General features: G+C 36.9%; 1 protein-coding gene across 2 annotated transcripts in view; it reads left to right on the top strand.

Moving 5' to 3' along the window:
- The window catches only part of RGS7BP (regulator of G protein signaling 7 binding protein), a 116,497-nt gene that overhangs the window by 57,450 nt on the left and 39,650 nt on the right, over nt 1-19,397 (top strand). Inside the window, exon 3 of one of the 2 annotated variants that reach the window (XM_022596674.3) lies at nt 18,572-18,702. In XM_022596674.3, coding sequence (XP_022452382.1) covers nt 18,572-18,702 — 131 coding nt within the window. Of the gene's footprint in view, nt 1-18,452; nt 18,703-19,397 lie in introns of those variants that run through there. The other variant, XM_089908909.1, reaches the window with a different exon arrangement.

Genomic DNA, 19,397 nt, shown 5'->3' on the forward strand with positions numbered 1-19,397 from the left:
ACTTATGAATTTTATATTTATATATTCACTAAGGAAAACATATGAAAAATACAGTAAATTACTGTGTGGAATCATGGGTGGCTTTTTGTCTTCCTTAAGGTTAAGTTTCAAAGATTCTAGGATGAGTATGTGTTAATTTCTTATTAAGGAAAAAGTGTTACCCTTAAAAGAGTGACCTATTGGGTAGCTTTGTCAGTCTTTTGAGAAAAGTGTTTTCTACTTCCTTTTGCTACACAGAAAAGTGTCCAAACCCTACTTGATTGTAGCTCCTGCTGTATTTCTGTCTGATCTAACTCTGTATCTGTAAGCGTGAAGTACTTTCTCACACATTATCTCCACAAAGCCCTATGAAGGCATTTGAAATAAGTCTGATCTCATAATTTTATAATTAAACAAAGAGAAGGTCATAGGGATGAACTGCCTTCTTTCCTTGTGTCAGAGGAGAGGGGTGGGGAGCGGGGGATTAGGGCTCCTGACTTTTCCGCGGACCCTCAGGAGTTGTTTTTTTAAGCAGTTATCTAAGAAATGCATCTTACTAACAAAGCCGATTGTGACTGGTTTGTTATTTTCAGGGACTGACTCATGAAACCAGTATGACTATACGGTTTACTGAACATCACCTTGAAAAGAACCTAAATATTCCTTTCTGCATGAATTTCAAAATGAGATAATTTTTGTTGTTTAGAAATAATTTCAGACTTATAAAAAGAGTTGCAAAAATATAGTGCAAAGAATACCTGCATACTCATTGTAAATATTTTATTCACTCGTAAATATTTTACCCTATTTGCTTTATCATTATATATGTACATGTCATTATATATATGATTATTTTCTGAACCATTTGAGGGTAAGTTGCACACATCATGGCCCTTTATGCCTAAATATTTCAGTGTATATTTCCTAAGAATAGGGCTACTCCACATAACCACAGTATAGTTACCAACTTCATAAATGTACAGTGACACAAGAATCATCTAATCTGTCATCCATAGTCCATTTTTGTCAGTTGACTTAATACTGTCTTTTACAGCATTTTCTCCTTTTCCAGTGCAAGTTCCACTCTAGGTCAGGTAATGCATTTAGTTGCCATGTCTCTTTAGCTTCCATCAATCTGGGATATTTCCATAAACTATTTTGGGTCTTTTATGACATTTCCATTTTTGAAGAATATAGCCCTCCCTTTTTAGTAGAATGTCTTAGCCTGCTCAGGCTGCCACCCAAAAACTACCATAGGCAGACTGCTGAAACAATAGAAATTTAATTCCCACAGTTCTGGAGGCTGGAAGTCCAAGATCAGGGTGCTGGCATGGTTGGGTTCTGGTGAGAACCCTCTTCCTGGCTTGCATATGGCTCCCTTCTCCCTGTGTCCTTACATGGCAGAGAGACAGAACAAACTCTCTCTAGTGACTCTACTGATAAGGGCACTAATCTCATCAGACCAGGGTCCCACCCTCATGACCTCATCTAACCCTAATTATCTTCCAAAGGCCTCATCTCCAAATACCAAAACCTTGTGGGTTAGGGCTTCAACATATGAATTTTGAGGGTACATAAACATTCAGACCATAAATAGAACATTCCTTATTTTGTAAAACAAACACACTTTTAAATATATTAAACATGAAGCAGCCTAAACCTAACAAAATAGTATTTTCTAAATCAATTAAACCAGAATAAAATCATATCAGCAATTTCTCAAACAAAATGCTCACTGAAATGATATTTTATTTTGTTGAAACCCCAGTTATTACCACCTTGTCTCTGTATCGGGATTTCCATTTATTTGTTACCATCGTTCTAGAATGTGACCCCTTTTGCCAACACAATACTAAAATAGACAAAGATTACTCTCTACAGAAACATACTTTGTCTTAAGGATGTTTATGAGAGTCAGCCTATATCAGAACAATAGAGTGTGCTTCAATTCATTTTCAGACATCAAGTATTCAGAAAAAGTATTTCAGATCAGCACTTGGCTAATAAGACCAAAGGGATTTTTTTCCATGCAGCTTCTGATCTTTCTTAAATCAGCATCATACAGTGTGCTTTGCTGCAATTTTTTGTGAAACATTGCATCTTTCTTTTCTTTCGTTATATATTAAGCAATTAATATTGAATTAATTAGTCCATTACATATTAGCATACTATTCTTTGTAGTTAATCTAAAATCCTTCACTTTTTAAATTTTAGGACAATTTTTCAAGTCTTCCAATTAAGTATCATCTTGTTCACAAATAGTTTCTTTTTAAAATGTATTTGTTAACCTGACACCCTCATATTAAGTTTACCAGTGTACCCAAACAGTATCAGGTTAACGTACCATCTCCATGTCTGATATCTTACAAACTTGACCTTTTCTCCTTAATCAGAATCTGGATATGCAACTTTGTCAAATATTTTTGAAAATTCAATGCATCTCTTCATCTCTTATCTACAGAATTCATTTTCCTTATTTTTAAGGTATATCTTAAAGCAAATTACCTCCACACTCAATAAACTATGTTTTGATGATCACAAAATGTTGATAATGTGGTCTAATGTAAAAAGTATATCCCCTGAATAACAGTTCCCCAAATGATATTTTAAAATATACATATTAGGAAAATTATCTTTTTTATTTTTAACTCCTTTTTCTTCTATCAATTCTGATTATTTTTCCTAAGCAATATTTTCTAAATAGCCTTCCAAAATTCATTCAGTTTTCAGCCTATATTAGCTACTTCTGACATATTTTTGATTATTTGGCCTTTCAAGTAGAATGTATATGACTGCATTCCAGGGGTTTTTCCTTTTTCTTTTTCTTTTCTTTTCTACTCCCCCACCCTTTTTTTTTTTTTTTTTTGCCTTTGCACTAATTTCTCAACAAAGCAAATTTTTTCTTTGCTTTTGTAAAATAAACGTTTTAAAATATAACTGGCCTAATATGCCTAACACATCTTCATATTTAATTTCTTCTACACATGAAGCAATTATGTGATCTGATTCAACATAATCAGGAATCAGAATTTCTTCTTCGTGGTCTACATCAAATTTTTACACCTGGGTCTGAATTTAAATTGAAGATTTTTATGGACTTTTAAATGTTGCTTTTTTCTTTCTAAGGTGGCTGTTGATGTTTTTATCTATTTGGAAGCTTTTGATTCTGTTTTGAAGTAACATGGTCATGGTATAGTGGTAAATGCTCAGATAATCTTAAATCAGGGTATTTTTGTTTCAAGTCTCGTATTGTTCAAAGAAAAATAAATGATCAGGATTCACTTTTTTTCCTCTCCTAATGATGGCTTCCATGGAAGAATCAATGTCAAATTCAAACCTGCAAACATAACACTTTAACGCTAGTTCTTACGTTAATGAATCTCTGGTGTTTTTGTTTTTTAGCCTTTTTATAGTTTTTTTGTAGTTTCTCTTTTTGTAGTTTCACAGTTAATCTTACAGATGACCTAGTATTACTTGAATTTGTAGACCTTCCTTTCTTCCTTCCTTCCTCCCCTTCCTCCCTTCCTTCCTTCCTTCCTTCTGTGGAAAAGATAGTCCATGCATAATGTACCACCAGCACAAGTAACCACGATGTTTACTTGACTTGGCCTTCTAAGAAATTATAACCAGGATTTACTCTGCTATTGTAGTGTAAAAGCAATACTTCTCAGGAATATACAGATAAAGTTCTGCTGAAAATGAGAACAAGCTTAAATTGTAAAACACAAAGAACCTAGCAAAGGTAAGAATAACATGCAAAATAAACAGTAGGATTTTAACTCTCCAAGAACTTTAGTTAATAGCATTACCCGATAATGACTTAGAGCATGCATGTCTTAAATCATAATAAAGACACAAAAGAAGAATTAAAAACATGGGACAAAAGAAGGTATGTAGAAAGACCAACTATATTTGGAGAAGAACTCACTCCAGACATGAAAAATATGATCATTAAAATGAAAACCTAATGGATAGATGGTAAACAGCTAAAAAGAGTTAACCGGAAGATGGATCTAAGGAAAATGCTGAGAATGCAACAGAGAAAAGTACAGAAAATATAAAAGAGGGGTTAAGAAGACATGAAGACTAAAATGAGACAGCCCAACATATTTCTAATAAGAGTATCAGAAAGAGAAAATAGAATGGAATGATACAACAGGACCCAAGGAAAAAGGAAGACCTTAAGAGCAACCAGCGAGAAAAGACATTACCTACAGAGGAACTACAATTAAACTGAGAGCAGGTTTCTCCACAACAAAAATTGAGGCCAGATGCCAATGGAATAAAATGTGTAGCAGATAATAGGCACACACACACACAAAAAAATGAGCAAAAAACCTTGCTACACCTCTCAGTGGATTGTTTTCTTATGAACTGAATGAGTTTCATATATTATTCAAACATCTTTGTCCATTTTACTCAGTGCAATCGCTGTTTGCATCTTTCTCTTGTTTTAATACTAGTTTAGTTTTTATACAGGCAAACCTGTTAAGCTTATTAAAATTGTTTTAAACCCTCGAACAAGAAACTGTAAGTAAAAATGCAGAAATATTTTAATGCTTATTAAAAAAATACAATGGAATTTAGTAGGAACTATTGCCAGAAATAAATACAGTGCATGGGATTTATAGCAAAGACTTCAGCCTAAAATAGACAAAGGGCATAAACACACAATTGGAATAAGCAAACATGAAGGAAAAGATTCAACTCTGCTAATAGGTGATAAAGCACATGGTAAAATAATATATAGAATCTTACACAGTGTAAATTAGCAAAATGTCAAAAAATAATTACATCCAGGTTTGGTAGTAGTTCTGCAGTGAAATTGGTATACTTATATAATGCTGGAGACATTGAAATTTAGATTTACATAAAATTAAAAATTCAGGAAGGACTGGGAGTTTGGGAATAGCAGCTGTAAACTATTATATATAGGATGGATAAACAAGGTCCTACTGTATAGCACAGGGAAGTATATTCAATATCCTGTGATAAAGCATAATGGAGAAGAATATGAAAAAGAATGTATGTATGTATAACTGAGTCACTTTGCTGTACAGCAGAAATTAACACAACACTGTAAATCAAGTATACATCAATAAATTTTTTTAAAAGTTAAAAATTCAGTTCCTCAGTCACATTAGCCTATTTCAGAGGCTCAGCAGCCACATGAAGTGAGTGGCTACCACACTGCTCAGCGCAGAAGACTGTTTCCATCATTTCAGGAAGGTCTGCTGAACAGTGCTGCTCTGGAGGACATAATTCCTAAATAAATAAATAAATAAATATTTCCTGTCCACCCAAACACCTGGGAAAGAATGGGCTAAATTCCTTGTTTCACTGCAGGTTTAGCAGCCAGCATGCATAACCTTCCACCATGAAATGTAGTTAAGTCCCCACACAGAATTGTCCCCATTGGTCCTTCCCCTCTGTCTTCGTGTCAGCCAGGCTTCTATTATTCTTCCATTTCCTGCCTGGATCAACTTTTCCAGTTTCCCTGTTACACTCCGCTGAAGGATGTTTCTCACCCTTGCAGCAGGTCCAGAGAACACAAGCAGGATTTTTACCTTTCACAAAGCCAGAGAGGAGCTGTCTTTACTTTGCACTGAGACTGCAGGCCCCTGTCCATGCCACAGCCTCACAACCATCAGCTGTAGGCACGTTTGGTTTCTGTTATGAGTCTCTGGAATATTAGTAGTGTGAGCTGGAACATAATTTTATGCATTCCCTGCCTTTCCCACTGGTTTCCAAATGAGCACCCCTGTAAGGGATTTATTCAGAGCAGGAGGTAGAGGTTATCATCCTTGCCCTTGCCCGAACAGTGTCACTTTCCAGTCATCTCAGCATTTGGGGGCTCTTCATTAACCCATATACTAATTTGTAAAGTCGGTGTTACTGCACTTCCTTTGGTTTGCAATAAGATGTCAGTTTGTATTAAGAGTGTTGCAATGTGAGTTCAAAGACAAGAAATGAAAGAAGGCCAAAATGAAGCAAAACTTTTAAAACAAGACGTTTTTAAAATTAGGATAAAGCCTTGCCCAGTAAAACCTGGAGAGCAAACCAAATAGGATTTTCAACTTGAATGCTCACCCTCCAGGAGGCCTCTCAGAAGAATCTGCCAAGCCATGCTTGGCTTCTCAGGGGTGTCTGCCATGTGGGATGCTGTATCACTTCAGTCCTGGAACCTCCCATGGTCTTCCATCTGCTTAAGTTTGAGCTAAGGTGTGGGTTTGGATCTACTTACTAAGATTTCCTTAATGTGTATCTGGAATGTTATCTGAAAACATTTTTCTCTCTTTGTGCCTGGAACATACTTGGATTCCATTAAGCGACTCTTTTGCTTAATGAAATCATCTCTGTGGCTGTGTGTTATGATTTGGGGGTTCTCCACAGGGTCGTCTGCTTTAAATATCAGCCTTTCTACTGGCCATCATTATTGCTTCTTTCCATTGGATGCTGCATACCTTCCCTAAGGGGTAAGGCTGTATTAGGCTAACCTGTTGCATCTCAAAGTGTGTTTCCTAGATCAGCTGGGAACTTATTAGAAATCAAATGATCAGGCCACAGCCCAGACTCTAGGGATGGAGCCCAGCATACTATGGTTTAACAAGCCTTTCAAGTGATTCTAATGCACATTTAAGTTTGAGAACCTCTGATCTTAGCCTGTGGGCTGCAAATGGTGTGCAAGATGATCTGAAAGAAAATATTATAACTTTATATTTTATGGTCTCTTTTTCTAATTCCTATTTTTTTACATTTTAATATGCCCAATATGTTAATATCATTATATATGTATGGTTTATCAACAAATACATGTATAGTAGGAGCGCATACTTAATTTTTTTATGGGTAGGGATGTATGATATACAAAGTATGAAGACTACTTGTCTAACTATAACATTTTAAAACGCTTACGGTCTAAGTCGGTTGAGCCATTAGCCACCAACAATGTCATATATTTGCATTAATATATTTATCTCACTGCTCACTTCTAAAATGCTTTGCAAATGATCTATAGTGTTTATTCCTCCTCTTGTGCAGAGAACTCTCACATTTATAATAAAGAGCCCTCTGCATTAGATGCTGGAGACTTCTCCCTCTCGGTAGGCAAAAGAGAGAATAGTGACGGCCCATGAACAGCATCAAGGGCACCTCCCCACTCCCCACTCAATCCATTCATGTTTGTGCATCAGAAAAGAGCACAAAAAGCCAGAAAGAGAACTCCATACCTAATATTTAACACACGCTTTCCCCACTCTCATTGCTCTGCTTAGATGGAGGGACCCCTGGGGGCTTAGGGGACACACTATCCTCACTGGCAGTCTTCCCCGCTCCCCCCACAAACACCAGCTTGCACTAGCCTGGCATGCATCCTGCGTTATACACTTATGCTCCCTTAGTGTTATGCATTTCCCTGAGCCAGGCAGAAAATATCACTGTGCACTTATTATAAATGGAAAAATTGAAGAACTAGGAGTAGGGCCAACTTAAGCTACAATAATTAAGGGCCTCAACAAATAAAAAGTAGAAAAAAAGTTACTTCATTCCTAGCACAATATTTTGCATAAAGTATGCTCTCAATAACTATGCATGAGATGAGTGACAAAGATATAAATACAGTTCGGTTCCTGAGCACTCAGTTCTGGTAATATTACAGAGTACTTAAAAGCATAAATTTAGGTTTGAGTCTTATCACTGTGGTTACAATTAGTTTGACCTTGAGCAAGTTCCTTAACCTCTCTTAAACTTCATTTCCTTCAATCGGTAAGCTAAGGATAAGGACAGTAACTACTTCACAGATTCACTGGGAGAATTAAATGAGATGTAAGTGCTTGGCATGGTATCTGGCACCTAGTAAACTCCCATGAAATGTTCTTTTTATTGCACTTTGCTAATGCTGAATCAAATGCCAAGAAATAATAAAGCGAGTTCCTACCCTCAAGTCCTGTGACAGTGAAGCCCACGACCCTTTTTGTTTTTTCCTAGCTAAAGGCTAATGATCTTACATAACTCATACTATTTTAAAAATCAGAAGTAATGCCTCTATTGGAGAGACTGACCTAAAGATTTGTTGATCACTCTCTCCTGCCCATATGTCTGTCTGCTTGGAAGAGCTATTTCTGTTCTTGAGCTGACTATTGGCAGGGGTGCAGAGTCCTTTCATTCTGTTTCACCTAATGGCACATTATACTTTACCATTAAGAAAGAAAAAAAATTATATGCAGATCTCCATGATGGAGCCATTAAGGTGAAAACCCGATGGCAGTAAAATGATACCACATCAAGGAAGAAACAAAAGACTGCAAGTTTCCTGTCACTGTTCAGAAAAACCAATGTCTTAGGGGAGACTTTACAATATGTTATCACCAAATAAAAACACCATAGGATAATAATGGGAGTTTCCATGAACTCTTAAAAAAGGACTCCAGAAAAAGTGCCGCTTTCCTTCTTTTTTTCCAGATTCTCCCTTTGTTAATAGCAGGAAATCAATAAATATTATTTGAATTAATAATTAAATAGGAAAAAAGCCTGTAACAAAGTTGTAAAGATGTCTAGGCATTACATGCAGAATTGCCTCCCTGGAATACTTCCCCCATTCATTTGTACTTGTTATGACCATATAATTCCCATCTATTATTTCACTTAAATCTTTTCAATAATGCTATGAATCAGGTATTACTATCCTAATTCAGTTTTTGAGGCACTGAGAGGTTCAGAAAGTTGCCTGAGATCACATAGTTATAAGTAATGAAATCAAGATCTAAACCCAGAACTGTTTGTTGCAGGACCACTTATGCTTTATATGGAGGTTGGAAGGTGGCCTTTATGTTAATATTTTTTCTTTCTTTGAGAAAACATGAGCTACTGCTGTAAAATGGGCTCTCCCCCTCAGGTAGTCAGATTACCGTTGCTTCCTTCACTGACTTGACCACTCTGAAGGTACTAGCCTTGCCCCTTTGAGAACACTACATGTAACACACTTGGATTCATACATGGTCAGCCTTGAGCATTCAGTTTGATTCATTTAAACAATCATGGATTGAGAGCCTTCAGTGAGCCAGGCACTCTGCTAAGTGCTTGGGGAACAGAAGTAATGGATAAAACTTCCTGCTCTTGGGGATATTAATCTGGAAGGAAATATACCAAAACATTAATAATGGATACCTCTGGTATTAGTATAAGTCATCCTTTCCTTTTTTTTTACTTATCTACATAAAATGTCTGTTAATATGTATTATTTTTATAAAACAGCTTAAAGAAAAAAAAAGAAGGCTGCAAGAAAGGAAATTCTTAAGAAACCAATCTCTAATTGTGAAATGGAGCTGGTGATGGCAGAACCAAGCACTGTAATTCCAGACTCAGCTTCTTCATATCATGTAGGCGCTACTTTTTAAGGCTGCCTTGGTGAACTGTTTAATTGAGAATGTACTATGTACCAGACAATCGTTAAGGGTTGGAGGTTATGGAGATAAATAAGATAAACTTTCTGGCCTCAAGGAATTTATAGTCCAGTGAAAAAAACTCATGGTAGTATATGATATTTTCCATGTGTATAGATACTGGTCTCTTCTGTTTGCATAAAGCTTTTGCCTTTTTGTAGAAAATAGCTGTTACATCTGTCTTAGAAACGCACATTAACATATTGTCATGAAGTGTCATCTTTTGAGAGTTATGCAAAAAATACAAATTATCATTGCATGCCAATAGAAAGACAGAATAACACGAGAGAATCCCATTAGGTATAATGTTTGAAGAACTTCTAGCATTGGGTAGGAGTCTGAAGTTGGAAAAGTAGACTGCAAAATGCTAAAAAAGTTCTAACTCTTCTCAAGATCCTTCATGTAAACTGAAAAACGAGCCAGAGAGCTAAACTGGCACCACTGAAGCTCTGGCACATAGGAGGAGCTATATGTATTTGCCATTGTTATTTATATGATAAACAGATGCCATCTTTCTACCCTTTTCCTAAATGCTCCCCAAAGAGCCTTCCTGGTTTAATCATTTTGTGAGGCTAAAAAAAAAAAAAAAAAAGAAAGAATTTCAGGCCTGTGTGAGCTATATTTTGGACTCTCATGACATTTTGTCACCTCTCAGGCCATCACTCTAGATAAACAGTCTCTCACATATAAGAAGAAGCCACAACCACAATGGATTTGACAATTAGTTACTCTGTAACTATATATATTAGTATATGTAACTATACTGAATTGTCATCATTAGATATTAAAGTACTGATCAACATTTTGTGCCGTCCAGTTAAATGAGATGAGGAAATTTCTTTTTCTTTTCATCAAAAACTCTCTTTTGGATTAATTGAATAAGTTAAATTTGGTCAGCCCAGTTACCTCAGGTTGTTTTAAAGTCATGTCATTGTTCTGGCAATATTGATGAAGCCTATAGCTTTAGGTAAAGAAAAATATAGCATCACCTAGCTTAATGACATAATTAAGAATGAGGAGCTAATCGCTTCTCGGCCTTTTCGCTAAGATCAAGTGAAGAATGAGGAGCTAGGGCTTCCCTGGTGGCGCAGTGGTTGAGAGTTCGCCTGCCGATGCAGGGGACGCGGGTTCGTGCCCCAGTCCGGGAAGATCCCACATGCCGCGGAGCGGCTGGGCCCGTGGGCCATGGCCGCTGAGCCTGCACATCCGGAGCCTGTGCTCCGCAACGGGAGAGGCCACAACAGTGAGAGGCCCGCGTACCGAAAAAAAAAAAAAAAAAAGAAGAATGAGGAGCTAAATGCCATTTAGATAAAGCAACAGTTTAATATGTTGAACTCTAAAATTCCAGTGGATAAAAGCAGGAATTAACCAGTTGCCGCAATTAATGACCCAGACTTTGAATATAATGAAAATTAATGAGCTGAATTCTTTCTAGTGTAACACATGATCACTGAATGATAACTGATCTTTGAAGATCATTGCTACCAGGTGAAAACAATAAGCATCAGAGGTTGAAAATCTTGATTTTTGATGCAAAAAAAATTTTCTCATTAAAATGTGGAAACATATATATATACTTCTTTAATTTAAATATAAATGTAAATATGTATATACTTGTATACTTAAAAATAAACTGATCCTAGCTACAGTCAGTGGGATAGGGCTGGCTGTCGCCATGTAACCCATGGTGCTGACTTGTCATCTCAGCACAGACTCCACCAGCCACAGGCTTCCATCTGCTAGCCGTAAGAATCACAAGACCTGGAGAGCCAAGGCTTAAAGAGCTGTTTGCAGACCCCACATAAGTCCCAACCAGAGACCATAAAGAGAAAAACACTGAGAAAATCAGAGGGAAAGATGGAAAGGCCAAAAGACCCTCAAGCCAAAAAGGATGGAAGGTTGGGAGAAGAAGCCAAGACAGAATAAGATATTTTATTCTGGAAACGGAAGGAATAGTGCCTTGTAAATGTTAGTTTTCTCCTGATCAATAAGCATGAGTTTCAGGTATCAAGAAAAAAAGTTATGATGTTCAGTCCATTAACTCCTTCAACCTCAGATGCCCTGGGATATGCCCAAAAAGGCCCTTCAGCATCACAAAGGTCACCACCTGCTCCCAGCTCTCCTCAGTAATGCCTTAAACAGTAACATTTAAGACGAATAAAAGATGATTTACAATTCAATAGTAATATTTTTAGTCTTATTTCATTGTAAGTATCACAATGTCAGGAAACTGATGGCTATTGATTTTTTTGAAAGTGCTTAAATATGTTTAAATATAGGTTTTACTTTTTTTTTTTTTTTTTTGCGGTACGCGGGCCTCTCACTGTTGTGGCCTCTCCCGTTGCGGAGCACAGGCTCCGGACGCGCAGGCTCAGCGGCCATGGCTCACGGGCCCAGCCGCTCCGCGGCACGCGGGATCCTCCTGGACCTGGGCACGAACCCGCGCCCCCTGCATCGGCAGGCAGACCCTCAACCACTGCGCCACCAGGGAAGCCCGGTTTTACTCTTTAAATAGGAAAAAAAATGAACAAGGTGCTTGGTAATGCTACCCATTATTTATCAACTTCTCAACTGGGTCATGGGGAAATGTCAAAGGTCCTGCCAGAGGGCAGACCAAAACAACAGGGAGATGAAGACCAGAATACAGCCTTAAATCATAAAAGGTGTGGCCCCTCTGAGGCCTGTTGCTTTGCAAAAGGTATGCAAAGTAGCTACCAAAAGATAATTCTGTGGCACTACAGGTTTTACTCTGCTGTTAAAAGTCAAGTGTCATTTCTGACTGAACCCGAATAGCACCAAGGCAGAATTTGATCCAGACTCGTGTTCAGTGGCCAGGAAAGTCACCAAGCCATATGTTCCCATGAAACTGACATGCGGTGAAGTGAGGGGATTACTGCAATTACTTCTTCAAAGGCTCCTGGGGGAGCCAAACTTGCTATGACTCTCTGTGAAGAAAATACAGGAGGTTACCACTCAAAACACAAGTTTCATAAAAATTCACTAAAAGGAAGATTATGAGAAAATTGGAGACAAAAGAGAGAGTCAACTATTATTATATAAAGATACCTTGAAAAATATCTTGTTTCTGTTCTTCTGCTTAACTGGGCTCCTCTATCTATTGCAGGGCTTATTTTGTTATGAAAGAGTATAGTCATTTAGTAGGTACCTGCCATCTGTTCTGTGTTTATGAACTTGCATAGACCCTGTAATTACATTTTAAGAATTTGAAACCTAAACTAATAACTGGGTCTCACACACGCACATGCACACACAGACACACAAACTTGTGCCCTCTCTGCCCTCTGACTATTCACTGATTATGTAAACTCATGGAGCCTCCTTGAGAAATCTCCTTCATGAAACCGTATGAAGGCTGGGCTCTGAAGCCTTCACTGAATTTGGCACAGAATTAGGATATATCCTTGTATAAGTGGAATCTATCTGAGAGGAAACCACTGGGGGTATTAGAAGATATCCCAGAGATCACTATCCTAGGGTAGGTCAGTTAATCCCTTTCCTCCCCAGCTATTTGCTCTGAAAAATAAAGCAAAGAATATCATCCCTTTCCCTCATCCCATTTGGTTCCCTGAGTCTTTCCTTGCCATTTGGCTTAACAGCCAACAGAGGTGGTTCTGAGAAGAACTACTTGGATATATTTTCTGCAACAGGAGTTCTGGTTTCCATCTCTGCTAGCTGACAACCCCCAAGTGCTTATCTGTCATCACCAAAGTCTGTGAAATGCTGAGTGGTTGTCAATGGGGTCACACCTTTCTTTCTCAGCCTAAGGGTATGTTTATTTAACCAAAGTCTCCTTCAGCTCCATATATGGTAGCTGTAAACAATGTTTTAGAATGTCAGAGAAGTTTTAATACTAAAGATTATACACAACCATAAGGCTTGTGTATAAGATTATACACAACTTTGATGTATTTAGATGGGTTGCAGCCAACTTCTAACAATCCTTCACAGTTTTTACTTGTTTTCCCATGCATGATCTCATTTGATCCTTGCACCAACCTTGAGATACTTTGGTTGTGAATAGTTGTTATGCCTATTTCACAGCTGAGGAAACTGAGTCTTGGAGAACTTAACATGGTTTTCCTACAATCACGATTCTACACAGCAAAGTCTATATTTAGAACTAAGTTTTCTGACTCCGGAACCCATTTTCCTTTTATTATGTCTTTCTGCCTTCATCTAAATATATAAACCACTGCATTAGGGACAGACTTTCAAAATAACAAACATTTTGCTGGTTTTCAAGAAGCTATTAGCAGCTGCACAAAACACCAAGTCTGGCAAGCTTGGCAAAAGAGCAGACAGATGCAGGGCCAAGGCATTTCATAACCAAAATCCCCAGTAGGCTAATCCCTGAACTTGACCTTACTAGTCATAAAGCTTCCCAGTTGTTTTGTTCAATTTATGCCAAGTTATACTTGCTTTACCACACATCTATCTGTATGTTCATCCCTCTATCCCTTCGCAATCTGTATTTTTTTTCTGAAGTTGCAGACATCAGGACACTTTACACCTAAACAGTTCAGCATGCTTATCTTTGAGTGGAGTTCAATATTTGCCTATGGTTCTTTTTTTTAAATTTCATTTATTTATTATGCCTCAATTGAAAGGGTTGAAAAGGATAAAGGAGAGGATATACAATATGTAAAAGAAAAGTGCTTATAACTTAATTTAAAGTCATCTTAACATCATCTTCTGTGTGAAACATGCTTTAAAACATCTTAATACAAAATTAAGGAATAAGTGTTTTGTAATATACTGAAAATCTCTCTGACTACAATTTTCTCTTTCTTTCTTTACACTTAAGTAATACTTTCCAGGTACATGTTGCAAAAGCTTCGGGACAAACTTTGAACTCATCTGTACTTTCCTTTATGAAATATCACTGCCTATGGTTCTTTTATAAAAAATGAAATTTGCATATAATCCAATGCACAAATCTCAAGTGTACCATTCAATAAGTTTTGCCAAATGTGTACACCCAGGTAACTCAAACTTTTATCTAGATATGGAATACTACCCTCACACTAGAAAGTTCCCTCTCATGTCCCTTCCCAGTCGATACTCTCTCCACCACTGTTCTAATATTTATCACTATGGATTAGTTTTATCTGTTCTAGAACTTCATATAAATGGAGTCATACAGTATTTACTCTTTTGTATAAGGATCTTCTCACTCAAGATTATGTGTTTGAGATTTATCAGTATTGTTCTGTACATAAGGAGTTTACTCCTTTTAATTATTGAGTATTATCCTATTGTAGAAATATTCTAGTTGCTTTTCTTTTTAATTGAAGTATAGTTATGTACGATATTCTAGTTTCTTTATCCACTTTCCTCTTGACAGACACCCAGGCTATTTCTAGTTTTTAGTTATTCTAAATAAAACTACTATGAACACTCTTAAAAAGATCTTTTTATGAACAGATTTTCATTTCTCTTGGATAAATACCTGGAAGTGGAATTGCCAGGTCATAGGGAGGTATATGTTTAGTTTTATAAGAAACTTCCAGAACTTTTTTCAAAGGCGTTGTACCATTTTAACTCCTACCGACAATGTACGAGATGTTGTTCCATATCATCATCATTTGGCATTGTCAGTCTTTTTAATTTTAGTCATTCTGGTGGGTGTTCATCATATTACTTTTGAATTACAAAATAAGAATATTCACATTATGGGCTTCCCTGGTGGCGCAGTGGTTGAGAGTGCGCCTGCCGATGCAGGGGACACGGTTTCGTGCCCCGGTCCGGGAAGATCCCACGCGCTGCGGAGTGGCTGGGCCCGTGAGCCATGGCCGCTGAGCCTGAGCGTCCGGAGCCTGTGCTCCGCAACGGGAGAGGCCACAACGGTGAGAAACCCGCATACCACAAAAAAAAAAAAAAGAATATTCACATTAGAGAGCATTTCCATTATCAAGGGGTGACTTAGGCAATGTCTGTGTCCTTGTCCCCCTATTACTACACCAGTGCAGGTCTCTTAAGTCCTAACATTAAGACATTAAATCCTGTTTCTCATCCTTAAAGAGTTGATTGAAAGATTCATAACTTGGCAGTTATTTTAAACGTTTTTGGATTCAACTTGAGCTCTAAATCACTGAAATATTGTCGAAGTTAATTTTTAGGGTGTTTTTCTATTAATACTTAGGCTTTCAAATGAATCAAAATGATCAGGTTAGCTTCTGACTTCTGCTTAATAGAAAAATAAATAAATAATCACACCTAAGTCACTAACCTATGAAATTTCTTTCACTGAATTAAATGAGCATCCCCTCAGGGTGACTCTCATGGACCTCAACTGGATCAATAAGAGTAAATCATTTTAGACTAAGCATCAGTCACACATGGTAAAGTTACCTCCAAGTTAAGTTGCTTCCATCCCTGGGGTAAGTATGTAGGCCTAATTTTGTTTCAATGTGAAATCTCCCCTAGGCCTGGTAACTTATCCCTAGGAAGTTTCAAGTTTCCACATTGTTGTTTTCTTGACTTTTCCTCCATTCTCCAGGCTCTGACTCTTGTTCACTTGTTACAAAAATAACCTAAATGCTTTTAATTCTTCTCAAAAATGTATTTCAGCCCACTGATCATATTAGACGTATTATAACCCATTCAGCAGTTTTTCTTTTAATGAACTTTTAGTAATCAGTAGCAGTAATACAGCTTAAAGCTCTTAAAGTGGGAGAAATAAATTGTACAAGACCTGAGGCTAATGTAGCCTAGTCAAGGCATTGGGAAACACTGACACAAAAGATAACTTGCCCGTTGCTCTTTGACTAGTTTCTTTCTTTCTCTATACTTCAATTTTCCAAGATGTTAAAGGATAATATATGAGCATATGTAAGAATTTTTTAACCAGAAAATTTACAACGCAGCTTTAGCATCAATTAATTTTTGTTAGGCTGATTTGGCAGCATCCATTCAGTTTCCTCCCATAACATGTAAGAAGGGCAAAATGGTTCCACAGTTTAGAGAATCTCCGTTGGTTACAGAGGCATTAAGAAGCTGGCACCCAAGGAAATGACAGGAGTTAGGCATTTTAATCTCTGTTCTGACATGCCTTTTTTTCAAAAGCACTTAATACATTGCTTTGTCTCTCACAGTCCAGCTGTAAAATAATATATTGGCTCTAAAGATTTGTTAATACAGTAATCATTTGTTTAAATTATATAAAATGTCATATATATATATGAAGTTTGCATATTTTTGGAACTAGGCCACAAAACACATATTTTGTACTTCTGAAAATAAGAATACTCCATGGTTTGGAATGATACTGTACTGGCTAATTGCCCCATTCATCAAATGTACAATACATACCACAGACTCTTTATAGTTTTTTTTTTAATCTGCATATGAACCACTAGGGCCAATGTTATGCCTAGGTGAAAATAAGCAGCTATGATGGAAATGATGACGCAGCACGGAAAAGACCTGCCTGCTTTAAAATATTTTCCCTCTAGCCTGTCTTTGGGACATTCCCTTCAGATTTTTCTATCAAAATCAATGTTAGCAGGTAATATACCAGGATCACTTTTTATTATGTGAACCACTGATGCCCATTATTCCTTCAGAGTCTGGCAGGGCCATGAGGAGAGGGGAGGGGACAGACGCAGAGACATTTTGAAAGGCTGAAGATGATATGAAATAATGAGGCGTTGTGTGTGTGTGGCAGAGGGATGGGGGAGAACTCCAGCGAGCAGGAGGATAGCTTGAGGGTGGAAAGCACCTGGGGGAAGAAGCTCTGCAAGAAAATCTGGGACTTCCGCCAAAGATATACTTGATTCCAGTGTTGGCCTAGGGCTGGACCCATGAGACACAGATAAGAAAGTAATATAGGCTCTTATTTTTCAGATAAAGCCAAATTTTGCATATAAGCTCTTTTGAGGTCCTTTGTTCTGACACAGGAAAGACATAGAATAACTTTGCAGGCATCATTCATACTCAGAGAAAGAATTCTGCATTTTCCTGTGTTATATAAGCCATATTGTTGAATAATGCTGGCTCATCTACTAAATAAGTATTCAAAATGTAAACTTATTATCATTGTAAAGTGCTATGTAAATACAAATTCTTTATAGTGTGATTCCAGAACTTAAATAAAAATGAAGCCACCATCTTTTTTCTGATAATAGCGCCTGACATTTTGCCACTGACCACTTTACAAAAGAATCAAATCCAAATGCTGCATTGTTTAGTCAGATTTCATTGCATTTTAAATGAATGGAGATAAAAATAAAGATAACACATTAGGACATTTGACAGAGTTCCCTTTTAGACTTCTTTCATTTCTAATCTATCTCTAAATTGTATCCCTTTGGTTTAGTTTGCTTTATTCAATACATGCTATTTTACCTGCATATAAAATATTGTTCTATCAACAACTAATTCCTCTCCTCTTAAAAAGTGATCACTCCATGTTTTATCATATTCACATTTGTTTGCTTTACCACAGTTAATAGAGAAAGGCTCAAGTACTTTATAATAAATTTTAGAGCATAAATTCAGTATTTATTTAGGCTTAGATTGTTAAGCAAAATTATTAGAATTTTATTACTTTTCTTTTTTCATAAATTTTTCATTTTTTCACTAAAAACACTTAGCCTTTGAAAAATTAACCATAGCAAACAATAAAGGATGTCCTTTAGACTGAGACAAAAGACTGATAAAAATAATTTGTATCTTGGCTCTCTAACCATATTATGCTAGGGCCTTAATATTAAAGAGCTATCTTCTAACTGGTAACTGAATAGCTCTTCATTAGTTTCTCTAAAAATAAGAGTTTTTAATCTCTTCTTGCAAGCTAGGATAGTCTTATGGTTTAAATGTATTTTGGGAGTTTGTTCCAACAGTTAAATTGAAAATGTCTGATATTTTCAATTACTTAAAACATTTATGATTTTAAGCTCCTAGCAGAAATCTGCTGCTGAAGGGGAAAAATATTAAGAGCTGTTATTCAGAAAGACACTTATGTAAGAACTGTGACCTTGGTTATTGGTTTGAAAGCAAGAAGTCCTATATTTTAGACCCAGGGCTTTAGAAATCTTTAGTGGGCATTTTCCCCTCTCAGAGCCGAGACAAATGGCTGATGAGCGAAATCTTGAGAATGTTCACAGCTTTTCTCTTTCATTCTGTTGCAGCCCAGAAGGTGGTGAGATCCATCCAGAAATCTGTCGGCTCTACATTCAGCTGCAATGCTGCTTAGAAATGTACACAACAGAGATGCTAAAATCCATATGTCTGCTGGGGTCTCTTCAATTTCATCGAAAAGGTATCTTCATTTAATATATTGCCATAAACACTGAGAAATGTTAAACAAAACCTCATCTTTTGCAAAGGCCTATATGTACCATTTGTCTATCTACACACAATTGGAATGGATATAAATGTTCAGGAAATGTTTGATATAAATGAATAAAAGAAGTCTATATCAGTACTATCAAAGTACATAAGAACATTGACCATCTTGAATAGAAATTGTGGTAGAAACAATTCTCAAATTTATTATTTTACCACTTGTGAACATGACTTTGGCTAGAATCAGCATGGGCAGCCAAATTATATAATGATCTTACTAGGGTAGAAAATGCTATCCAAGATTGCTGCTACTTCCCTAAATGTATTTGGTTGCAAGATGACAAATTATAAGTTGTGTCCCAAAGATTTAAAAATAGGAGGAACTCAACAAACAAAATCTCATTCCCTGGTTTAAGCTATAAAGAGACTATATTGGCTTAAATGAATGAAACCTCTAGAGGCAGCAGTGGCTTCAGCATGGCTTGATCAGACTTCTGACTCCCATTTTGAGTGATGTTCTGCCTTCTGGTGGGGGGAGTTGACTTTACCCTCACGCTGCCCTTCCCACACATTTGCAAACTGATTCCAACAGTTTCAGTCATCACATATGCATACAGAGAGAATTTCTCCCATTATAGACTAGCAAATGTCCTGAGCTTCGTTCCAACT

The sequence above is a fragment of the Delphinapterus leucas genome, chromosome 3 (assembly GCF_059928025.1).
Source record: "Delphinapterus leucas isolate spDelLeu-1000000601 "Yukka" chromosome 3, BTC_Dleu_Yukka2, whole genome shotgun sequence".
In the NCBI taxonomy this organism is placed as follows: Eukaryota; Metazoa; Chordata; class Mammalia; order Artiodactyla; family Monodontidae; genus Delphinapterus; species Delphinapterus leucas.